At 39.9% G+C, this 26,294-nt stretch overlaps 1 protein-coding gene across 2 annotated transcripts; it reads right to left on the bottom strand.

The window, feature by feature from the left end:
* Positions 1 to 224: 224 nt before the first annotated feature.
* On the bottom strand, positions 225 to 23,886 carry LOC130906127 (multidrug and toxin extrusion protein 1). 2 transcript variants are annotated; one of them, XM_057820091.1, is made up of 17 exons: positions 23,783 to 23,886; positions 17,441 to 17,534; positions 17,149 to 17,250; positions 17,021 to 17,089; positions 16,795 to 16,943; positions 12,631 to 12,673; positions 12,512 to 12,556; positions 12,324 to 12,421; positions 5,760 to 5,857; positions 5,523 to 5,704; positions 5,324 to 5,432; positions 5,171 to 5,246; positions 2,728 to 2,797; positions 2,530 to 2,662; positions 2,354 to 2,448; positions 2,191 to 2,254; positions 225 to 768 (listed from the first exon to the last, which is right to left on the bottom strand). In XM_057820091.1, the coding sequence occupies exons 2-17, from the start codon at positions 17,516 to 17,518 to the stop codon at positions 578 to 580; spliced, it is 1,602 nt and encodes a 533-aa protein (XP_057676074.1). In that variant the 5' UTR covers positions 17,519 to 17,534; positions 23,783 to 23,886; the 3' UTR covers positions 225 to 577. The 2 variants fall into 2 exon arrangements, with proteins under 2 accessions (XP_057676074.1, XP_057676075.1); XM_057820092.1 differs by lacking the exon at positions 17,441 to 17,534 and having other exon boundaries at positions 23,783 to 23,844.
* Positions 23,887 to 26,294: the final 2,408 nt, after the last annotated feature.

Here is a 26,294-nt window from a genome sequence, read left to right as displayed (position 1 = left end):
CGCTGAAATTTCGGCAACGGGAACAGTGACGTCATGCACTGTGACGTAACAAGAATGCCGACCTATCACTTAAAATAATTTTACAAACTTTATTAAAACAAAAACAATAAGAGGGGTTTTAATATCAAATTATTATAACTCATACTAACATTTATCTTTTAAGAATTACTTGTCTTAAAAATAGAGGATCCCTTTAAGAAGTCATCCTTAAAAAGACACAGGAAGTTAGCCATTTTGGTTTGAAGTGGCCTATTTTGGCTTGTGTTTACCACACTCTCAAGTAGAATTGTTGTTGCAGGCTGTGTATAACACTACACAGAGATACACACAACCTCGTTGTTGTTAATGGCGACACAGCGTGACACTGATTGCAGCCTCCAGAGAGGAAATCTTGGGCAATCTCGATGAGGTGTCCGGGCCACTGCGGCCCATTATGATGCGCGACGGAAGCAGACGTGACTTGAGGTTGATTTGTAATGAGTTTGCCGGTATTGCATGCAGAGCTGATGATTACCACAAAATGATAACATTTGGATTAGTTTAATTACATTGCATTTTCCTATCTTTCGGCTCCAAATCAGTCCGATTTCAGAGCAAAGAGCAGCTCGCTGGTAAGAACTCCTGCAGCGAGGATGGAGACCATGACGAGTACCGCCAGGCCACGTCGTAGCACAAGTTGGCGGAACGACAATGGGTCAGATCCATCCGTTTCGGGTTGTTCTGGACGTGTAGGAATGGATGAGTGGGTGTTCATCTGCTGTTCATGTGCTGTGAGGGAAAGCGTTTTAACATGTTGCTAGGCAGATTTCGGTCACGGATACATCTCTTAACCCTTTATGAGGCTCTCATTAAAGTCATTGACTGCTATTCGTTCATTCGCCCCTCCCAGTTAAAAAATATGGGATGTCCAATGCTGTCAATGGCACAGAAAAATGTGAGTTCACAGCCAGTCTTCCTAGTTTAAATGAATTGGATGTCTATTGTTGTCAGTAGCGGTCAATGGGTTAAATACTATGAATAAAAAAACAAAAAAACAAAAAACAAAAAAACATGTCTTTATTCATTCATAATTTTAAACATTATAATAATAGAAATAATACAATAATGAAAAAAAAAAAGAAGAATTGAGACGTGGTGTCCACATACATGGACTTAACAGAAAAGTGTGGTCGAGATGACCCAAAAATGTGACGTCCATGTACAGTGTATCACAAAAGAGAGTATACCCTCGTATTTTTGCAGATATGTAAGTATATCTTTTCATGGGACAACACTGACAAAATGACACTTTGACACAATAAAAAGTAGTCTGTGTGCAGCTTATATACAATTAGTTAATTTATTTTCCCCTCAAAATAACTCAAAATATAGCCATTAATATCTAAACCCCTTGCAACAAGAGTACACCCTTTAGAAACTACGTACATCCCTAAATGTCCAAATTGAGTACTGCTTGTCATTTTCCCTCCAAAATGTCATGTGACCCGTTACAGGAGTGCTTTCAGCATTGCTGCAGAGATTGAAGAGGTGGGGTGTCAGCCTGTTAGTGCTCAGACCATACGCCGCACTCTACATTAAAATTGGTGTGCATGGCTGTCACCCCAGGAGGAAGCTTCTTCTGAAGACGGTACACAAGAAAGCCCGCCCGTTTCATCAGACCATAAGACATGGTTCCAGTTATCTATTGGCTTTGTTGACATGTCTTCAACATACTGTTTGCGGGCTTTCTTGTGTGCCGTCTTCAGAAGAGGCTTCCTCCTAGGGTGACAGCCATGCACACCAATTTGATGTAGACTGCGGCGTATGGTCTGAGCACTAACAGGCAATTAATGGCTATATTTTGAGTTATTTTGAGGGGAAAATAAATTAACTCTCTTATATAAGCTGCACACAGACTACTTTTCATTGTGTCAAAGTGTCATATTGTCAGTGTTGTCCCATGAAAAGATATACATAAATATCTGCAGAAATGCGAGGTGTGTACTCACTTTTGTGATACACTGTATGTGGACATCAGGTCTGTATGTGCTTAATTTCTATTTCAATGACCAATAACAGTCACTTGCCCTACAAATGCTTACACCAAGACTTTTGTTAGCAAAAATTGCTTTCGACAAAAACAACTACGACCTCAGAATACATAATGAACAATCATGTTTCATTGCCATTGAGTTTTAGTTGGTTCTTTACCTTTGTCATCGATCACAAAGATCTTGTCTTGTTCTCTAACATGGACTCCAGCACGTACTAGTGCCTGCGGACAAAATGAGAGAGGCCAATGTCAGATCATAGCCAACATAAAATGGAAAAGCTACCTTTGGCTAGCTATTTTAACCCTGGCATCTTTACTTACCTCAACTGTAGCTTTTTTCCAGTTTAGCTTGCACAGATAAATGATGTAGAAGACAGACTGCAGGACAGTACAAATCAAGAATCCAGCCCACAGGCCTGCAAAGAAAAGATGACATTCTGTATCATGTGATCTGAAAATAAAGATTTTCTTCACAATATCCAAAACTCTTGCCTCACCAAAGATACCCAAGTTGATAGGGAACATGAGTGAGACTCCTATGGGGAATCCAACCACGTAATAGCCCACCAAGCCGCAGACAGCGCCCACGGTTTGCTTTCCGGCGCCCCGAACGATTCCTCCTATCACAGCCTAAGAGGTGCAAATGGTGAAAAAACCCAAAAGTGTTCTGTGGATGACATCATCAAGGGTCTTACGGCGAAGGAGTCAGCAACGTGACCGACGCTGTACATCTTCAAAACATGTGCCACCCTTTCTGCAATATCCCTATGGAGGAAAGGGGGGTTGGGCAAGGGAGTGCTGGTGAAGTGAGGGCACAAAACTGTATTTTTTTGTTGTTGCTATTTTGTTCTCTTCATTTAAAATCTGTGGCTTTCATAAATAAATGTCATGTCAATGATGGATTTTTATATGCTAACTGGCCATAGACTTCATAACCTACTGACATGACACGGGAAATGGGGCCGATTCATAGGGGGACTAACTATTTTAAAAAACTTCACAAATATTTTCAAAACCAAATCTGTTACCGACCAAAAACCAAAACAAGCACCTACCTTAGCCATTTATGACTCTCCATGGGTAAAAAAAAAAAAAAAAAAAAAAAAAATTCAAAGTCATTCCCGTATAAAATCCCGATTATTTTTTCATATAAGTATAACACAACTTAAAATGGCTATAAAAGTCTCAGATTTTTACACTAGATGCACAAAAAAGTCACCAAATGCTGAGATAATCACCTATATTTTCAGGATCAAGTTTTTGACCAAAATAGCAACTTAAATTTTTTTTAATTTAATGCAAGTTTTCAACAGCTAATAAATCACTCAATTTAACATCAAAAACTTAATACTTGAGGAAAACATGCAGAATCAATTATAAATAATATCTAAATAGATTATTAATAAATTCTATATACAATCACAACTTTTTACAGAATAGAATAGCGCTTTATAATCATTATACACTATATACTGTTAGCGAATGAGGCTAGCGGCCACCTGACGTAAATAGAGCTTTTCTGGCGAAAATTCTTGTGAATAAATGCTTAAATCCCCGAATTCTTCATAGATATGGTTGTAAAACAGTCTTGATTCTTGGGTTAAAAGCAAAGAAACCGTGGAGTTAGTGTTTATTTTACGTATTTTGTCGAAGGACAATGCTCCTCTGTCAGCGAATAAGGCTAGCGGCCGTCTGGCATAAACAGAGCTTTTCTGGCGAAAGTACTTATGAATAAATGCTTAAATACCTGAATTATTTATAGATATGGACGTAAAACAGTCTCGATTTTTGGTTAGAAGCAAAAAAACATGCAGGTAGCATTTATTTTGTGTAAATATTGCCAACTATGAGGCTAGTCAGTTACAAAAATTAGCCGCCTCCATGTGTAAACAAAGTAGAAAATTCCTGCAAATAAATGCTTCAATCACGCATGCATGGTACAAAAAATATAATATTTACCTTGAATCCTCGAACAAATCACTCTTGAGACAATCCTTCCTGTTTGTATGCGGTGCAGCTTTCGTAGTTCTTCAAAAATCCAAGCTTAAATCCGACATGAGCGTGTGCCGTCTTCGGCTATTACTCAATGAAGCTCGGCCCCCTCTGATAAGGCGTTACGCAAAGAATGACGAAGTGTTACGTCAATAGGCAATGAAGTCTATGAACTAGCATAATGTTTCATTAATTGACACTTCGGAGTAGTGCTGCAACGATTAATCGATTAACTCGAGTATTCGATTAAAAAGATTCGAATTTTGCTGCTTCGAGTATTCGTTTCATTATTGTGGCATTGTCATGGTTTATTGTTAAAGTGTTTGCAATCAGTTTTATTGATTTGAGTGGATACACTGCCTTCTAGTCTGGCTTATTTAACATGGCTAAATCCAGCTGCTCCATGTTAAAACCAACATAAGCTAAGTTTTTGTTTGCGCTGTTTTTTTTAATGTATTCGTAATTTAGTTTATGGGTATATTTAGCCGTTTTTTGTTGGAATATGTGTCTGAACCATTTGTTAAGAGCACTGTTAAAAAAAAAAAAAAAAAAAAAAAAAAGTTAACGTTTTATAGCATTTAAGCTAGCGGACTTTTGCTATTTAAGTTAGCCAATTGTTCTTTTGTTGTACATAGATCCTTATTTAAATTTTTTATACCGTTTGAGGCTCATCTCAGGTATTTTAATTTTATAGCATTTTTGAGGCTACTTTTGTAAGAAAGGAGAGTTATTTACAGGTACATGCTGACTTCTTGTCAAGAAAAGACCTTTCGTATCACTGCAGAATAACGATTTAAGGATAACCACCCGTGGATATGGGATATCCTAGCATGGCACTAGTTGAGTGCGTTAGCACTATTGATTGAGATTTAGAAGGCTCAGTCCAATGCTTGGTGCCTTTTTGAAAACAACAAAACAAGTTAAGACTAGCCATTTTGGTACATTTAAAAAGAATGGAAATCCACAGTATGCTAAGATGAAGCTGCTATGATAGGGTTAGTGCTGACAGCTGTCTCTCAATGTAAAATGTAGACACTTGCAACTGAGGGCCAGTTACCACCCCCCTATAAATTTTATTTGTGTGGTATAGCTTACAGTCGGGTGTGCTTTATAGTGCAGAATTTACAGTGATTAGGTGGCGCTTACTTATCTGTGGTGAAAATATAAGCGATGACATCGCGGGACAAGGCCAGGAACGTCCCAGTGAAGCATGCGACCACCACTAGATTGGACAAAAACAAGGTGATACACACTGAACATTTTGATGTTACCATTCAGGTGTGTGTAACGTAGGCCTACTTGCGCACATGACGGACACCTTCCCACACAGCTTGGCCTGCTCAGCGTTGCCGGCCCCGAGAGCGTTTCCCACGCGAACGCTAGCCCCAATGGAGAAACCCGTCGGGAACTGCAAAAAAGGGAGTGAATAGCAATTTTCACGCCACAGATATTTGGGTGGAACGTATCTGTTCGTCTATCACAACACGTCACGCCGTACCATAAAGACCATGACGGCCAGCTGGTACACGATGGACTCGGCTCCCAGTTCCACCTCACTGATTAATCCTGCCAAAAAGTTGGCAATCTCGTAAAGCCACCACTCCAGACACATCATCAGCATGCTGGGCATTGCCAGACGCATGAAGGGTCCCCACTCGCGCAAGCTGTCCAGCGACCAACCTGAAAGTGCCTCAATTCAGTTCTGTTATCCTATTGAATAACATGTTTCTCTTACCGCCCCACGTGGCTTTGTGAAGACCCCTGGCGTTCATGTACACAAACAAAACCACCATCAAGGAGTACTGAGAGATGGCATTAGCAGCTGCCGATCCACTTTTTTGAGGGACAAGAAGAAGAAAAATGTGTCGTTGTTAGTTTTTCTCAGTTAAACTTCAATAACTTCATTTTGGGGAAAAAAACATTGCCCCTCAAATGGATGCTCTGTTCCAAAATGGCCACCTTTTTGTATGTTTTTCTGAAAGCGAGAGGCCGCTCAGGTCAGTCATGCCTACCAAATTTCAAACTGCCCAGTGAAACTGGGTTTGATGGCTGAATTTCAAATTTTTATGGTGAGTCATTAGAATTTGGCCCTCTTATGGTAGCTTTGATTCAAAATGGCTGCATTGCTGTGTCTTCTTAGCTATGGTAAATGGTAAATGGTGTTATACTTATATAGCGCTTTTCCACCTTTCAAGGAGCTCAAAGCGCTTTACACTATCTCGCCATCTACCTACTGGTGACGCAGCACCAGGAGCAATGCGGGGTTCAGTATCTTGCTCAAGGATACTTAGGCGAGTTCATCAGGGTGGAGAATCGAACCCACAACCTCTGGGTTGCGGGGACAAGCTATGGCTCCTTGAGACTTTTTTTGCGGGTCTACTCACAATATGCTTACTAAATCTCATAATCCTCAATAATACTGGTTTTGCAGTCTGAATTAACCCTCTCTAGGTAACTCATTGAATTAACTGGCTGCCATTGACAGCGCTAGACGTCGAATCCAATTAACGAGCGTTTAATATTGGGGCAACTGGATAGCTCGGGTTCAAATCCAGCAGGGGGCACTGAGCAACATAATAACATCTTCCAGTTGGGGTTCTTGGGCAAGACATTAGCGCTACCACCTAACTACCTCAAACAATGAGTGATACAGAACACAGAGACAAACCGGCTCAGACATACCGGGTAAACAAGGGCTGCGCCAGGTGCTGGACCATTGTGAGAACTGGGCTACTGGAACACGCAACAGATGCGAACAAGGCAGTGTTGGAATGCTACTACTCTAGTAACCCCAGTGAGCAGGGCTACATAAAGAGAATGTGTGTGAGAATATCGGGGAAAGAGGACACGAGAAACTAGAGAAATACCAAGGGCTCAAGGAAGACTTGGAGAGAGCCTGGTAGGTGAATGCGACAGTAGTGGCTGTGGTCATAGGAGCACTGGGGGCTGTGTCACCCACACTGGAGAAGTGGATACCCGGAGAAACACCAGACATCCCTGTCCAGAAGACCTCTAGTAGGTCTACGCCCATCCACCAGGACTGACGCACATCAGGAGTCCATTGAACTGAACTGTGTGAACTGTTCGATATCAGGACATGTCGAAAGAATGTTTGGGACACTTTATGAAAGAATGTAAAAACAAAAGCAAAATGTTCGGTTATTTGTTGGGGAAAATGGAATGACTCATGTGTTTTGCGTGATTGTTGAATGTTGGAATTTTGCTATTGTGTTTGTAGTTAAAACTACAGAAGGGGGGAATATTGTGCATTCACAAACTGTTTCCATAAAAGGCCTTAGAATGCATGGACGTGGTCTCAGTCACGTACGCTGTTATCGCACTTCTCGGAACATCCTGTTTTGTGTATCTAAACGGTCAGCATGACCCAAAGTCTCTGCCAAAAAGACCTCAAGTGGACTACTTGTTTTTGCCAAACCCAATGGAGGTCCAGATGTTGCCTGGCACGGCCAGACTGTTCTCCCTGTTTTTTTTTTTTCGAACACCGTGAGAAGAGTCTGGGATCCAGCTCCTAATTGGCCTCTCGAGCCCGAAAGAAAGTAACCGTGCAATCAGATTAGTTTACTTGCGTGACGTGTTCTTAACGAGCAACGTCACTCTGGTGCGTAGGAAGTTGTCTCCACAACAACACAGATGGTGAATGGGGGAGCCGAGAATATGTTCCAATCCGCAGTAAATTCAGTTTTAAATTATCAAAAACACATCGAGTCGCTATAACCCCAGAAACTGACAGCGCTGGAAGCATTTCTTTTAAAAGAAGATGTGCTTCCTCGCGCTAGTGTTTCTTATCGCTTTACCAACATCACGTCCGCCATCGCTGATTGGTCCACTCCAGTGTCTCTTTGCTGTGGCTTGCTCCACCCTGGGAATATGATCTGCGGAACGGTCGCCAGACTCTATCGCTGGAACAGCGGGGAGTCTGCAGTTCCAGGCAAGTCCAGATGTGTCTTGCTTTTGTAATTACGCAATGCTCGGGAGCCGAGCTCTATCAAACCATGCTCTCAAATAAAATCTACGGACTTCTCCCTCATGCAACTGAAACCAAAGCGTCTGTATTTCAATCAGGGGCGGACTGGGACTAAAAAGCAGCCCTGGAGTTTGACTCAGCCCAGCCCACAAGAATCGCTGTATACAGACCCTCTAGGGGGGTCCGGGGGCATGAAGCCCGGGAGAATTTTAAAAAATATTTTATTGTAAAATGCATCAATTTCGTTCACTTTGAGAGAAAAATGAGGAAAATGTGTCTAGACCAGACATGTCCAAAGTCAGGCCCGGGGGCCAGATGTGGCCCATGGACAAATTTCACCCGGCCCCCAGCCTCTGTCATAAAATCAATAACGTCTGGCCCACACACGGACTTAAAAAATTGGTCAGCAACACTGCTACCAGCATATGAAGTAGCTTACACACTAAATGCTGCTCCTCATTTACCCGCTATAAGGCTGCGGCACTCCACACAACATTACCCCGTGTGACCCTTTACTCCCAATTTTCTAAAATGGCGACAATCAACAAAAAAAAAGAAAGTTGATTGCGATGGCCGACGCTTCAAGGATAGGTGGAAATTGGACCATTTCTTCTCTAAAATACGCAACAACTGTGTCTGCCTCATTTGCAAAGAGACCGTCGCTGCTTTTAAAGAATTCAATGTGAGGCAATATTACCAAACAAGATAGGCATACATGTATGACAAGATTACAGGGAAGATACATAGCGATAAACTGGAGCAACTTGAAGCTAGTTTAATTTCACAGCAGCAGTATTTCGCAAGAGCCCGAGAGTCGAAAGAGTAAGCCACAAAGGCTGGTTGCGAGATTGTTGAAATGATTAATTTTAGAAAAATAATAAAGCAAATGTGACACACACAATGGCTTGCTAAAATTTGCTTAAATATATTGTTCTACTTAAAGGACGTCAGCCAAGGTCGGCCCCCCACATTTTTAACACACCAAATCTGACCCCCTTTGCAAAAAGTCTGGACACCCCAGGTCTAGACTGTGACTGTCTGACTTGGGGCGCTCAAAGTACTGCAGGGATGAACTGTAGTTGGATTCATCTTCTGCCCTAGCTCTATAATCAACCTGAATAAACAAATAAAAGAATTTCTTTTTCAAAGCAAGTTTTATGTATCCAATTGATTATAATAACACCTATCCCGTGTCTATAAAATGACTTCATTGTTTATGCCATAATTAATCTTGCCACACAAATAATAAATTCCAATGAAAATACAATAAACATTTCAAGACAAATCCTGTAACCTTCATTGGAAAGTATTAACCAGAAAACAAAACGATGTATAAATGATTAAAAATATATATCAATTCAACTACCTAAACTTGAAAGTAAAACAATTCATTTTATTAATATTTTGTTATATTTCTTCTGAATTAATAGTGCTGCTGCGTGTGCATACGTTGTTTTACAGCTAAAATGTTTGCCAATTGCTAATATACCTAGCAAGTAACCCTCTCCATCTCAACCCTTCGTGGGCCACAACAAGTCTTTCAGCCAGGTGCATTGCTGCCACCTGTCGGATTCGATGCGAACTGTAGATAATCACAGAGTAGAGAGGGGATAAAAACAGCGTAGTATGTATGGCGGCCGCCGGCCGTCCAGAGCACCGGCCGTTCTGTGATCCTCCAGAAGCTACAGATTACCAGTCCGCCCCTGATTTCAATGTGAATCCTCTACACTAGGAACAGCAAAGGTACTGCACCGGACCCTCAAGCTCCTGGGTCTCTGGTAGAGGACCCAAGCTTGAGATGAGCAGCCACCCTACCAGTGAAAGATGGGGGAAGGATGGGTGAGGGAAGAGAATACACAGAACGGAAAAGAATACATGGAAAGCCATAACCAAGTAGCCGGGATAGTGTACAGAAATATCTGTGCACAGTATGGACTGGAGACCCCTAGATTGAAATGGGAAACACCTCCCAAGGTGGTGGGAAATGAAAGGGCCAAGATCCTGGGGGACTTCCGGACACAGACTGATTAGATGGTTGTGACCAACCAATTGGACATTGCGATCATGGATAAGCAGAAGAGGACAGCCGTTGTGATCGATGTAGCCATCCCCAACGATGGCAATATCAGGAAAAAAAGAACACGAGACACTGGAGAAATACCAAGGGCTCAAGGATGAGCTGGAGAGAGCCTGGAAGGTGAAAGCAACAGTGGTGTCCGTGGTCATAGGAGCACTGGGGACCGTGTCCCTCACACTGGAGAAGTGGCTCCAGCAGATACCTGGTTAACCATCAGACATCTCCGTCCAGAAGAGAACAGGCCTAGGAACAGCAAAGATACTGCGCAGGACCCTCAAGCTCTCGGGCCTCTGGTAGAGGACCTGAGCTTGAGATGAACAGCCACCCACCATACCAGGGGAGGTTTTGTTTTTTTAAATATACACTGGTACCTCCACATACGATCGCTTCGACACACGATCTTTTCAACATCCGATGTAAAATTTGACTCGCCATTGGTTTCTACATCTGATGACATGCTCGAAATCCGGCGATTTATGACGGTGCCACAGTTTTTTTCCCGCAAGATGAACACACGGTGGATTATCTTGTGAGAGAAATCAACATGGGTTCCAACAATGTTAGTGCAGGTGGTGAAAAAAGTAAAAAGGTGAGGCTTACCGTTGAAATGAAGATGTAAATGATTGGGCTCGACAATATGGCCGTAGAACAGTGGTCTCCAAACTATTTCACATCGGGCTGCAGTGGGTGCAGGATTTCACGCCAACAAAACAAGACCACACCTTTTCACCAATCTGGTGTTTAATAAGTGTCATCAGTTGATTGCAGTCAGGTGCTGCTTGTTTTAGTCGAAACCAAATTGGTTAAAAGGTCGGTGCTTGATCGGTATGAACAAAAACCAGGACCCACAGCGGCCCTCGAGGACTGGTTTGGAGACCCCTGCCGTAGAATGTCTACGATCTTGACGGTCCTCGTCCGACCTCCGTTCGCCAGTCTTTATAAGTTAACAATTATTATGATTGTAACATCGCCAAAAAATCGCCAGCTTCATCAGATATTTAATCATTTATGTCAGAACTTGTGCAACACAACATGCCTTCTGCCTGCCGCAGCTGAACATAAAAAAGTGAAAGTAAAAACTCCTTTCGCTGTGTGTCAAGTCAGCCACGCGGTGCGTTCAGGTACACCACATAAAACACATCTTCAGGAAACATCTTGCTTTGCTTTAGGACTGTTTTTCTGCAAAGGGACCAGGACGACTGATCTGTGTAAAGGAAAAAATGAATGGGGTCATGTATTGAGAGATTTTGAGTGAAAATCTCCTTCTATCAGTAAGGGCATTGAAGATGAGACGTGGCTGGGTCTTTCAGCATGACAATGATCCCAAACACACAGCCAGGGCAACAAAGGAGTGGCTTCGTAAGAAGCATTTCAAGGTCCTGGAGTGGCCTAGCCAGTCTCCAGATCTCAACCCCATAGAAAATCTGCGGAGGGAGTTGAAAGTCCGTGTTGCCCAACGACAGCCCCAAAACATCACTGCTCGAGAGGACATCTGCATGGAGGAATGGGCCAAAATACCAGCAACAGTGTGTGAAAAGCTTGTGAAGAGTTACAGAAAACGTTTGGCCTCCGTTATTGCCAACAAAGGGTACATAACAAAGTATTGAGATGAACTTTTGGTATTGACCAAATACTTATTTTCCACCATGATTTGCAAATAAATTATTTAAAAATCAAACAATTTGATTTTCTGTTTTTTTTTTCTCCCACATTCTGTCTCTCATGGTTGAGGCTTACCCATGTTGGCAATTAAAGGCCTCTGTAATGTTTTCAAGTGGGAAAACTTGCACAATTAGTGGTTGACTAAATACTTATTTGCCCCACTGTATATGTATGTATGTATATGCATGTACGTATGTGTGTATATAAAAAAATTAAAATTAAAACCTGGTGTCTACATACTGTATGTGGGCAAACTTGTATAGCAAAAGTTAATATTGTTAACCAAAATGTGGACGAAAGTGGGGGTTTAAATTTTTTTTTTTAAATTAAATGTTAAAAAAAAAAAAAAAAAACATTTAAAAATGTTCGTGTTTCATAGTGAGTCATCAATCTAAGCCTCCCAAAAAAGACAGTATTGAGGTAAAATTAGCTTTGGGGGCTGAATTTTTGCATGACATGCTGAGTCATTGAAGTTTTAACACCACGCCTTTCAGTAAAACTGTACATATACTCATTTACAATTCAGGTACTCATTGACTCCAACAATTCCCACCCACACATGCGAATGTACTCACGCCACCCCGAGATCAAGCACAGCCAGAAAGATGTAGTTGATGATTGCATTGAAAATGTTGCAGGCGACCCCGGATATCACCTGAGGCCACATGATGCCCTGCCAGAGATAGCGTTCATTCATTTACTCAGTGATTGACAGGCGCACAAGACGCAAACGCCCAGCGGTAGAAGACACGGTGATTGGCACCTGATTCTGAAGATACCTCGCCTGCAGCTGGTACATGAAGGCGGCCTGCAAAGATGCGTCAATGGCATTAATAACATTCATTTTCTACATATAAAAGCGTCTTTTTTGGGCGCACTTACGGGTAAAGCAGGAATGAAGATGTTGACGTAGAGCTGAGAGAGCCTTTGAGGAAAAACGCAGACAAAAGTCAAAATTAATCCACTTCTCATGAGATGAAGAAATGTGTATTTGTCAAAAGCTTGCAATCCATGGATGTCAAAGTATTCAGATGTTTTTTGTTCATCTTACTGCTTTTGAAAAAGAAAAGTACATGACAAAAATAAATTCTGAACATTTGTGAGCATGTGATAAAACCAGAAACTAAGAATGGAAAAATAGTTATAATAAAAAGAAACATAATATATACAGTATATATATGTGTGTGTGCGCGTGTGGGTCCACAGAGGCACACAAAAAAGTAACTCAGTTACTTTTATTTTGAGTTACTTTGAATTTTAACAACAACAGGAACAGTGCTTTTGCTTGAGTAGATATTTTTAGTACTCTTTTTACACCTCGATGACAAGGATAGACGTCCAATTCATTTAAACTGGAACATAGACTTCACTATCAGTTGAAGAGACAGCTCCTACAGACATTGCGCCACGGCTTCATGTACGGGGCCGGGCCAGGGAAAGCGTTGTGGAAACTTTCACTGCGATGAACTAAAACACATGCTGCGTTCTAACTCCGGATTTAGGTGGTAACAAGACGAACGAAATGGATGGGAAAAAAATAGCGTGGGTTTAGCTTGAAATATTTACGCAAAATGAATGATAACTGCCTGGGTTTTTGCTATTAACCAAGAATCAAGACTGTTTTACCTTCATATCTTTAGATGCTAATTAATTCCGGGATTTATGCATTTATTTACAATAATTTTCAACTTCAAAAGCTCTTTATTTTGTGATGGCCGCCATTTAGGATTTTGTATCTGTACACAAGAGCGTAACTTTACATTCAAATAATCAAGTAATTTTCGGAAAACTGCCCGTTTTTTGGGGCAACCCCCCCCGTCTTTTAGACATTTTTGCGTCTATACAAAAAAAAAATCTGCCTTTACATGTTTTATGTCATGTAACATTTAAATCTAAAAACAACGAGGGCCAGATAGCCGACAAGACACGTGCTGAAGAAATAATGTCATAGGATTTTAACCTGAATAATGCAAAATTTGTTTTTCATGAGTAAAATTAAGGTGGTTCTACATGCTTTCGTTAAGTTTTGGATGTGAAAATTGAGTAAGTTATTAGCCGTTGAAAACATATCAAAATTGCACTAAATAAAAAAAAAAAAAAGTCAGTATTTCGGGAAAATACTTATGGTATATGATACTGAATGTTAAATATTACTATTGAGCCTGAAAATGTGGTGATTATCTTGGTGATTTTTGTGCATTTAGCGTAAAATCTGAGAATTTTATAACCATTTTAAGTTTTGTTATATATTAAAAGTAATTAACCAGGATTTTATTACGAAACCACTTTGAATTTTTTGATGCCGCTTCTCATGGAGACTCATATATACCCAAGGGAGGTGCCTATTTTGGGGTTTAGGTCGCTAGCGGTTTTGGTTTTGAAATGTTTTTGAAAATTGGCCCCCTATGGAGCGGCTCCGCGCCCCGTTTCCTGTCAACTGATAGTGAAGTCTATGACTGGAAGAGAATGGTCATGTTACAGTACCATTGACGGTGCTTGACTGGGAGGGTCGGCTGAACATTCATCCACTCCCCCAAGTCGAAATAGATTGGACGTTTAGTGCCATGAGTGGCAGCTATTGCTTATATATATATATATGGCAGAAAACACTCAGGTGACTTGAAGTTCCGCTCCGAGACCCCCAATTTGGCCAAATTTCAAAATTGTCCTATATGCATGTGTGATACATCATTGAAAAGCTTAAAATCTCAGTTTTCTGGGGGAAGACAAATTTTTGAACAGGAGGGCATTTTAAAAGAAAAAAAAATTAAACAGCAAAACCCTAACTGGAGGTGAGAGCACGCGAGAGCATAATTAAAGACGCCATGATTTCAACGAGATAATGTCGCGTGCTTACCTCTTTTCGATCCAAAAATTCCATGTAGCATGTATCACCGAGTGTCAAGACACAGCTGTGAATGGCCACAGCCGGAATTTTGGGGGATTTTATGGGTGAAACATGGTAATATAACAAGGGTCGTGATTCAGAAATCGCAGACATGAAGGAGTGGTTCATTTTCATATATTTACCCTTTTAAACGTTTTTTTCCCAATTTTTCTTTGTTTGGATTGATTATTTATCATCTAAAATATTTGGGAAAATGCGACAGTAGCGAAAAAAAATACAACTAAGCGATAGTTATGAGGTAGATTGTTAGGTTTTGTGTTTGTTTTCTCCTAGTGTGACTTGTCCCTGTGATTGCCCATTGATTTCACCTGATGTGCCTTCTCCTAGACTATCCTCCTGTGCTCACCTGTTCCTTGTTGTCTCGTTACCCCTTGTCTGCTTGTGTGTATATAAGCTCCCATTTTCTGTTCACTCCTTGTTGCGTCATTGTCAATGTCTGTCTGTCTCAAAGTCAAGACCTCTCCAAGCCTTCGTGTACCAGTCCCTCCGTTTAAGTAAGTTTTGTTTAGAACCTTGCCTTTTGATCCCCAGTCCTTTTGTTTGTACTTTGTGCTTTTGTTAGTTATAATTAAAACCATTTTTTGAGTTCTCTGCCACCTGCCTTGCGTTGTTGTTTCCTTGCATTTGGGTCCACACAACCTGCCTGCCCGTGCGCCCCCTGACATAGATACCCGTGACATTTTTACAGACGCTAATTTCGTGATTGTGACGTAATTTGTTTAAAAGTTTTAAATGTGCGAGTGAATAAATTTTTAAAGTCGTTCTTTTTTTAATATATATATATATACTAAGTATTAGACATCAATTAATGATTCTAAGCTAAAAATGACAGACATTTTGAATACTTAATACTTGGGTTGTTCCGATCATGTTTTTTTGCTCCCGATCCCGATCGTTTTAGTTTGAGTATCTGCCGATCCCGATATTTCCCGATCCGATTGCTTTTTTTTGCTCCCGACTCAATTCCAATCATTCCCGATAATTTTTCCCGATCATATACATTTAGGCAATGCATTAAGAGAAAAATGAATATAACTCGGACGAATATTTACATTCAACATACAGTACATGTATTTGTACTATACAAGTACTGTATTTGTTTATTATGACAATAAATCCCCAAGATGGCATTTACATTATTAACATTCTTTCTGTGAGAGGGATCCACGGATAGAAAGACTTGTGACTTTGTATATTGTGACTAAATATTGCCATCTAGTGTATTTGCTGAGCTTTCAGTAAATGATACTGCAGCCATTCAACCCAAATGCATGATGGGAAGTGGAACCATGACTGTGCGTAGTGCTACCAACTGATATATCTTCTCTGCGTTGGGAAATAACATAAGGTGTTAAGAAAAAGATCAATTGCTACTCTGCTACCCCGCATTGCTTCCCAACATATTTCTAATCGTAGGGAGAGGAATTGTAAGGCTTTAGCCTATTAAAAACAGGCTCCAAAGGCTGCCAAAATTCACTCTACTCATTTTACGCTGCCTTTTATCTCTCTAAATAGGTAAAACGGCGCCATTACAGATTGACCGCGACAATGCGTGAGTGGTTCGTGCAACACATGCATTACTTGTGATAAATATTGTAACGTGATACATTTTCAAAAAAATTAATTACCGCCGTTATTGGGATAAATTTGATAACCCTACCTTAAGCCTAAATTAAAGACTCTGGATGAGAGTAACATAATATGTCTGTAACGTTAAATACTATTAGAAAACGATTCAATTAAAAAAAAAAAAAAAATTTTAAAAAGGCATGGCATATTTTTTTGCCGATTCCGATACTTTGAAAATGACGTGATCATTTTCATAGAGACATCTCTACTAAACACGATTACTTACCTTCTTATGGCTAGGTTGAAACAAAAGTGGTTGTGCGATGTCTGTAAACGGGGGTTTCCAGGGTAAAACGGACAAATTAAAAATAGTTCGGGGACTTAATGCGCCATGAATCTGCTATAGCAGCATATAGAGATATTGTTCTATCAAACACAACAGTTCTTTTGGTTTCAAATACAGCAGTTCATTTTAAAGAGGGGTGCAAGAGCAGAAACTGCTTTTTCAGCCTTGTCCGTGTTTTCTGCCATATATAACTTCATACGTATAGAGAAAAATGTATGCTTACGTGGCGACATCGCGGCTCTGCCCAACCGCTAACAGTAGGTGCTGTGTGTTGAGCAAGACGGCCCAGCAGGGCAAGCAGGAAAGCAGTAGGAGAAGGATGCCCCTCTGCAGGATGACCCCCACAAGCTTCAGATTACCGCTGCCGTACGTCTGACGTCACCAACAGCGTCGGAAACAAAGACAAACGTCATTAGTAAACCATCTCAACAACATAATAATGACAATACCTGTGATATGAGCGTATCGCATGCTGACGCTAGGCCACTACCGATGGAAATACCCGAGACGTTTATCACCTGAGACGAAAACAGCAGTGTGAAATCGACGACACCGATGTGACAAAAATGCGTCTTACCGCGATAGCTAAGGCCACGCCGGCCAACTGGCTTTTCCCCAAGTGACCGCAGAACACCAGGCTGACGAAGCCGATCAGGAAGCTCAGAAGCTGAGAAATGAACTGAAAGGTCAACCAGAAAAAAAAGATTTGTTAACTCGATGGCCGCCATTGACGGCGATAGACGTCCGATCCACTTCAAAATCAAATTGAACAGGTGTCTATTAGTGACAAACTTATTAAAATTCACAGCAGAAAGATTAAAAGAGCCACACAACTGGATCTATATTATCATCAATGGCACCCAACTTACCACTGGGCCGGCTAGCTTCAACAAAATGAGCGTTTCTCTCTTGTACGCGTCGGGCAGCCGCAGCGTGAAGCGCGACATGTTGCAGCGGCCCGACCTGTCAGAATGAACGAAGAATGAAGCTGGCTACTAATCCATAACCAATTACCAGGATGCTAAATCAATAACTTGGGAAGAATGTGTGCGGAATCTAGGCCTGGGCGATAAATTGATGTTATGAATCCATTTGAGTTTTTTTTATTGCCGATGATTAATTAATATGGGTGCAAAAGAGTTTATTTGTGAAGTCATTACTTTGTATTTGGGGGGCTGACAACACAAATAGCGGAAAAAGAACAACATTTTGTTTAAGACGGGTTTACTTTTGTTCAACATATTCTCTCATTTATTTACTTAAAAAAATCAAATGAAGTTTCTTTTATACATTTTTTTAAATTATCAAAACAAAAAATGGAAAACAGTAAATATTCTCTTATTTTTTTCATCTCTATTTTTAAAACAAAACAGCTTAAAGATACAACGGCAATTATCTCTTCAGTTTTTTAAAATGTTTATTACTTTAAAGACAAGAAGGCTATTTAAAAAAAGAAATGTTATTAATGATATTTTGTGAATGAATGAATGAATGATTCTTTAAAGTGCCTATAACAGCAAAAAGCATGTTAATTTCATATTTCATGTGGTATTTTATGCTCCTGAATTAAATGGACCGCTTGGATGTGTGTGGAGGCGACCGATTTATTTATACAATCTTTTGAATCCCGCGCCATGAAAATGAGTGACTTCCTAGATTGAGGAAGAATGCGAATTTGACGTCAGCCGGGTCACCATCTCACAATACAGCCATTAAGGTCTGTGGATTCAGCTGATTTTGCGAATTAATTAGTTTATTTTTCACATCACGCCAGCCCAATGTGCTGCAGCTTTTTGTTGCTTCACCAAGGAGAGGCGTGTGAGCCTTTTTGGGTTTCAAAAAGTTGCCGTTCACCACGGAGATGACCAAAACAAGTCCGACAACTGTGGGACCATTGCACCGATGAGAAAGTGAGTAAACTACATGTTTTGTATTATGTCAAATACTGGTATCATTGCACACGTTTTAATAAGGAGGTGGCTTGCATTTTGTGGGTGAAAATACTATCTTTCCACCGAGAAGGCCACACGGCCGACGACTGGTGGCTTGTCGCACACCATGGTCACCGGCCGATAGAGGCGTGCCCGCTGACAATGCGCTTTCCTCGGCTTGGCCATGAGCAGCCCCCTGCTCCGATGTCGGCCGGTCCATCCACCGAGAATGGGCTATTTTCGGCGATCATTCCAGACGATGAGCACTGCCAACCCGCCATGGCCGCAGCAGAACGACAAGCCAAAACATGCTCGCCGCCGGGTGCTGGCCGATCTGTGAAGACAATTAACCCCGCCGCCGTGTGTGACATGAGTCGGGTTAGTTTTGTGTGATTTTTCATCGTGAAAGGCGAGAAAAGAATGTCGCCGAGCTGTCACGCCTCTTGTTTTGTCTACGCTCTTTCATCCGTCTCCGAAGCCGGGGCAGGGAAGTGACAAATGCCGGACTAACTCCGGTGGCATAAAATATCGTTCGGGAGAGGAGGAAGTCATCAGTTTTGACCATTTTGCTGTAATTCTGCCCTGTTGTACTGAACAAATGCATTTTTAATATTTCTTATTTCATTTAGCACAAGACTGTTATTTGTCATGACCATACCATTTATTTAGCAATTGGGGAAAAATGCTTAGATAAAAAGAATATCCTGTAAAAATATTGGAGTAGAGGGATTGAAACAATCAAGGCATTTTGCTGCTCCCCGTCGCATTTTCCACGTTCTGAATCTTCCACTTCCATGGGCTGAATTCAAAATCAGCTGAAATCGTGACCCTGCTGACGTCATCATCCAGCTGTGGATGCCAGAGCGCTATAATGACAGGTGTGGCGAAATGGCAGATTAAAAGACTAATTTCTCATCATCTGCGCTTTGCCAAATTGTTGTTTATAGTTTAATCGTCTCAAAATATGATTTTAATTCACACAATAATGTTATTTAAGATTTTTTTTGATGGTGTCACAGGCACTTTAATTTCCACACAGCTAAACTGGTGGAATTTGTGATTCAAGGTACAGCTAGACCTGTTACCTATCATCATTTTTTTGTTGTTTTTTTTGTTTTTTATCTTTAGAATGTTATTAAGAGCAGCACGGTGGCTGAGTGGTTAGCACGTCTGCCTCACAGTTCTGAGATCAAGGGTTCAATCCCGGGCTTCGGCCTTCCTGTGTGGAGTTTGCATGTTCTCCCCGTGCCTGCGTGGGTTTCCTCCGGGCACTCCGGTTTCCTCCCACATCCCCAAAACATGCATGGTAGGCTGATTGAACACTCTAAATTGTCCATAGGTGTGAGTGTGTGCGTGAATGGTTGTGTGTCTCCTTGTGCCCTGCGATTGGCTGGCAACCAATTCAGGGTGTCCCCTGCCTACTGCCCGAAGTTAGCTGGGATAGGCTCCAGCACCTCCGCGACCCTCGTGAGGAATAAGCGGCATGGAAAATGAATGAATGAATGAATGTTATTAAGAGCAATAACCAGAGTTTGTTTCTTTTTATATTTATTGTTATGTTTTTTTAAATTAACATTTTATTATAGATAAAAAAACATATATTTAAAAATAAATAATATAAAAGGTAACACTTTATTGTAACTAACCATTGTAACTAGTTAATAGATCATTAGTAAACGGTTAAAAAATAATTTACTGTTTGTTTGTTAACAGGTTGTTTATATCGATGCCTTATAGTCAATATATCATAAATAAACTGATGGATAATGGGTCATAAACTAGATTCTAAATAGACTTGTAAGCTGTATGTCAATGATTTATACTTACGCCTTACAAATTAGTAATATACCATTAACAAGCTATTATTAACTTACTAACTAATGACTTATTAAGTATCAATTGATAGTTCTATGTTATTGGGACGTTATTCTATAGTTGCGACTACTCTGCATTTCTTAATTGTAAGCAAATGAGGAATAAGTGCAAGTTTAGAATAAAATGCATAAACTTATAACTAATACTTAATATATCAACTCAAAATTCACTGATCAGTTGTTAATAGTTTGATAACCATCTACTAAACTTTGAAGAACAGCAAAAAGGTTGAAGAAGTTTACGGTACAGAAATTTGAGGTGATATTTAAAATGTCAATTTTTTGTACCTCAATATTGTTCCACCCATTGGCCTTTCTATGTTCTGTATTTACCATAGAAACACCACAGATGAAATGTTGAACATTATTGAGATGCCTAGAAACACACATACTGAACCATCACATGGCAGAACAACAAAATACAGTCCAACAGTACAGTACAAACCCATTAGTTTGGGACACGCTTTGTGCTAAACACAGAATAAACTTAATTTATGAGGGGCATTTATTGCCCATACAAAACAGCAAACTGTCAACAAACACTTAAGTCAACAATAAATCATTTATTAACAGTTAAGTGATGATGTGTTAACTAGTTATGACGGATAGTTATTATAAAGTGTTACCTAATATAGTATATATTAACTAATTTTAGACTTGGCGTCTACATATTTGGACTTTTGCACTTTTTGGGTCATGTGGGCCACGCCTTTACGGCAAATGTAATATTTTCCTCCAAAATGTGATGTCAACCTATGTGGTCCATAACCAGAATGTATTTCTGCTTTTATTTATTTTAATGCAGTTTTTATTAACATCATATTCATTTATAATTTTATTTGTTGATACGTTAAAAAAAAAAAAAAAAAAAAAAGTATATATACGGCGGAAAACATAGACAAGGTTGAAAAAGCAGTTTCTGCTCTTGCACCCCTCTTTAAAATAAAGAGCTGTATTTTAAGACAAAAGAACTGTTGTGTTGATAGAACAACATGTTTAGATGCTGTCATAGCAGATTCATGGCGCATTAGGCCCCTAAACTATTTTTAATTGTTCTGTTTTACCCTGGAAACCCCCGTTTACAGACGTTGCGCAACCGCTTCCGTTTCAACGCAGCCATAAAAAGAATGTAATTATATTAATTATTCAAAATGCTTGTCATTTTTAGCTTAGAATAATTAATCAATGTCTCAATAAAAAAAAAAAAAAAAAAAAAAAAAACGACTAAAAAATGATTCACTCGCATATTTTAAACAAATTACGTCACAATGAAAAAAACTGGTGTCTGTAAGTAAGTCACGGATATCTACCTCATAACTATCGCTTAATTGTATTTTTTTTTTTTTGTGACTGTCGCATTTTCCCCGCTGTTAGATGATAAATAATTTTTAAAAATTTGAAAAAGAAAATCTCAACCACTCCTTAATGTCTGTGATTTCTGCATCACGATCCTTGTTATATTGCCATGTTTCACCCATACAATTCCCCCAAAATCACCATTCACCATTCACAGCCGTGTGTTGACACTCGGTGATACATGCTACATGGAGTTTTTAGATCAAAAAGAGGTAAGTTAAAATCATGGCGTCTTTATTTATGTTCTCGCGTGCTCTCCCCTCCAGTTAGGATTTTGCTGTTTAAAAACTCCCCCCCCCCCCCCCCTAAATGCCCTCCTGTTTAAAATTTGTCTTCCCCCTTAAAATTGAGATTTTAAGCTTTCCAATGATGTATCACACATGCATATAGGACAATTTTGAAATTTGGCCAAATTGGGGGTCTGAGAGCGGAACTTCAAGTCACCTGAGTGTTTTCCGCTATATATATGGCAGAAAACACAGACAAGACTGAAAAAGCAGTTTCTGCTCTTGCACTCGTCTTTAAAAGAAACTGCAGTATTTTAAGCCAAAACAACTGTTGTGTTTGATAGAACAATATGTCTTTATGCTGCCATAGCAGATTCATGGCGCATTAAGCCCCTGAACTACTTTTAATTTGTCCATTTTACGCAGAAAACCCCCGTTTACAGATGTCGTGCAACCGCTTTTGTTTCAATCTAGCCATAAAAAGAACATAAGTAATTATGTTTATTATTCAAAATATCTGTCATTTTTAGTTTAGAATCATTAATTGATGTCTAATATTTAGTTTAAAAAAAGAAAAAGACTTTAAAAAAATTACTCACTCGCATATTTTAAACTTTTAAACAAATTACATCACAATGAAAAATTTGGTGTCCGTAAAAAAGTCACGGATATCTACCTCATAACTATCGCTTAACTGTATTTTTTTTTTGTTACTGTCGCATTTTCCCCGATATGTTAGATGATAAATAATCAATCTAAACAAAGAAAAATAGAAAAATAACGTTTAAAAGGGTAACTATACGAAAAAGAAAATCTCAACCACTCCTTGATGTCTGCGATTTCTGCATCGCGACCCTTGTTATATCACCATGTTTCACCCATAAAATAAAAAAAAATCTGGCTGTGGCCATTCACAGCTGTGTCTTGACACTCGGTGATACATGCTACATGGAGTTTTTGGATCGAAACAAGGTAGGTACGTGATAATATCTAGTTAAAATAGTGGCGTATTTAATTCTGTTCTCGCGTGCTCTCGCCTCCAGTTAGGGTTTTGCTGTTAAAACAAAACAAAACAAAAAAAAACATGAAATGCGCTCCTGTTCAAAAAATTTTTCCCACCAGAAAACGGAGATTTTAAGCTTTCCAATGATGTATCGCACATGCATATCGGACAGTTTTGAAATTTGGCCAAATTGGTGGTTTCAGAGCGGAACTTGAAGTCACCTGAGTGTTTTCCGCCATATATATATATATATATATATATATTAGGGCTGTCAAACGATTAAAAATTTTAATCGAGTTAATTACAGCTTAAAAATTAATTAATCGTAATTAATCGCAATTAATCGCAATTCAAACCATCTATAAAATATGCCATATTTTTCTGTAAATTATATGTATATTCTGTAAAATAAATTGTTGGAATGGAAAGATAAGACACAAGATGGATATATACATTCAACATACAGTACATAAGGACTGTAGTGGGCATTTCACTCTACTGTCATTTAAATCTGTCTATGCTGTCCTCACTCCGAAGCGTCTACTTTTTCCAAAGCTAGACAGCTAGTGAACGACGCCTTAATAATCAGACTTCTTCCTTTTTCATCTGATTTATTAATAAAATGGCCTCAAACCATTGTCCTCTTTAGACCGTAGTGAAACTACAAAAAAAAAAGTACACAAGCATTGCATTAGCAACAACGTTAGCTTAGCACGCTATACAGGTTCACTAAACATAGACAAAAAGCATCTCATACAAAAAAATATAACGTTTCGCTTACTAACATAATATGTACATTCTTTACAACAACCATACTTACGGACAAATCTTGTCCAAGGATCATATAAGCACAACATTACAACGTAGGCGTCAGCCCGAGACGTCATGCAGCCATAATGAACTGGCAAGAAAGCAATATACCATGTCGCAAAGCGACCACAAGAGTTCGCTGTTAGACAGCACAAAAAAAAACCTTGCTGTAAAACTTACCAAAAGGCAGAATACTGTCTGACATGGGACAGTGCGGGACATGTGCGTTAATTGCGTCAAATATTTTAACGTGATTAATTAAAAAAATTAATTACCGCGCGTTAACGCGATAATTTTGACAGCCCTAATATATATATATATATATATATATATATATATATATATATATATATATATATATATATATATATATATATATATATATATATGTATATATATATATATATACATACTTTCAACTTTGTCCAACTTTCAAAATTGATAGGCATGTGTGATACATCATCGGAAAGATTAAAATCTCAATTTTCTGGGGGATGAAACATTTTAAACAGGAGGGCATTTCTAAAAAAAAAAAATTTTTCTAAACAGTAAAACCCTATCCGGTGAGAGCACGCGAGAGCATGATTAAAGACGCCATGACTTTAACGAGATATTATCGCATACTTACCTTGTTTTGATCCAAAAACTCCATGTAGCAGGTATCATTGAGTGTCAAGAAACAGATGTGAAGGGCCACAGCCGGATTTTTGGGGGATTTTATGGGAGAAACATGGTAATATAACTGGGGTCGCGATGCAGAAATCGCAGACATCAAGGAGTGTTCGAGATGTTCTTTTTCATATATTTACCCTTTTTAATGTTGTTTTTCAATTTTTCTTTGTTTGGATCGATTATTTATCATCTTATAAATCAGAGAAAATGCGATAGTAACGAAAAAAAAAAAAACACAATTAAGCGATAGTTATGAGGTAGATATCCGTGACTTTTTTTACAGACACCATTTTTTTCATAATAATTTTTCTAACTCGGTTTTTTTAAACGAAATATTAGACATCAATTAATGATTCAAAGCTAAAAATGACAGACATTTTAAATAATGTATATAATTAATTACCTACATTTTATGGATGGGTTGAAACAAAAGCGGTCGCTCGACGTCTGTAAATGGGGGTTTTGAGGGTAAAATGGACAAATTAAAAATAGTTCGGGGGCTTAATGTGCCATGAATCTGCTATGGCAGCATATAGACATATTGTTCTGTTAAACACAACAGTTGTTTTAGCTTAAAATACAGCAGTTTCTTTTAAAGAGGGGTGCAAGAGCAGTAACTGCTTTTTCAGGCTTGTCTGTGTTTTCCGCCATATATATATGGTTATATATAAAATTGAAACCTGACATGCACATTTGTGTACTTATTTAGGTCACACTTGAACTATAATATGCTAATATTGTGAACTACATGACCCAAAAAGTGATGTGATAGGTCGTTATTGGGTTAAGTTTTCTTTAAATTACCAAAAACAGTCACTTGCCCAATAAAGGGTTAAGCACACAACTGACTGGAGGACCCCCTTTCTCTCTCTCTGTCACCTGGCAACCGAGGACAGGAAATGATGACGATGAAGACACCTCGCGTGGGCGTCACCCGCCATCAGTGATGAGGCAAAGCCCACCGGTGTCAGCCCCCAATCCGACGACCCCTCTCGTTTCTTTTTCCAGTGGACGTGTGTCGCCATTGCTGTAACGCGATGTTGCCCCTCCCCACTAGGTGGCGTTGAGGTTTGTGGGTGCTGTTCGTGGGGGTACTCGGTGGAGGGAGGGCACGTTGATTGGCGGGTGGGCAGCAGTGGGCAAATGAGATAATTGTTTTGAGTCAGAGCAGATTTGGTGGTGGGAGATAAGGGGCGGTGATGATGATGATGATGGTGTTCAGGGGATTGGCGGGGCCCGGGGGGATATGCATCTTAACGGTCATGGGTGGCATAGATAATAGCGGTGACGGCGTCACAAGAGGCGGAGACTAAACCGGGAGCCAAAATGGAGGAAGGAAGGGGCGGCGATCGGAGGGGTGCTGATCGCATGTTGAAAAGCTATGAGGGGCTTTCGGGAATAATGGTGGGTCCGCGTTCCGCTGTCTGCTCTGGCTGATAATGGTGATACAGGAGAGGATAACCGCCAAGATGGGGCGCGGGGGGACGGAGGAAGGGTCGGCGGGTGTGGGGGGTTTGCTGTCACCTGCAAACACTTGAGCCTCCGCCATCGGGGGTGAGCAATTATGTGCCATTTGCACGTTTATGAGTGCAGGCGGGGGGACAAAGAGACGGGTTGCGCTGATGTTTGGGTTTCGTCGTGAATAAGAAAACAGTCAGCATGAAAAGATTAAAGGCGATTCGGGCAGTTACGGCCTTGACTGAATATCCCGATAACCATCATGTCAAGGCGGCGCCGGTCTCATTAGCTCAGATGTTAACTATCATTGTCAGCGAAAGACATTCGTTGCCATCCCTCCCAGTTCAAATGGATTGGAAATCTACTAGTGATGGACAAATTTATTTATTTTA

This window comes from Corythoichthys intestinalis, chromosome 18, assembly GCF_030265065.1.
Source record: "Corythoichthys intestinalis isolate RoL2023-P3 chromosome 18, ASM3026506v1, whole genome shotgun sequence".
NCBI classification, from domain to species: Eukaryota; Metazoa; Chordata; class Actinopteri; order Syngnathiformes; family Syngnathidae; genus Corythoichthys; species Corythoichthys intestinalis.
The sequence above is the reverse complement of the archived record's forward strand: the minus strand, read 5'-3'. Positions and strand labels throughout refer to the sequence as shown.

Coding starts and splice junctions, on each gene's coding strand:
- LOC130906127 (XM_057820091.1), bottom strand. CDS start 17,518: ATGTCGCGCTTCACGCTGCGGCTGCCCGACGCGTACAAGAGAGAAACG. Junction 5,858..12,323: donor GTGCTTGATCTCGGGGTGGC/GTGAGTACATTC, acceptor CCCTCAAAAAAG/TGGATCGGCAGCTGCTAATG. Junction 2,449..2,529: donor TATCAACTTGGGTATCTTTG/GTGAGGCAAGAG, acceptor TTTTCTTTGCAG/GCCTGTGGGCTGGATTCTTG.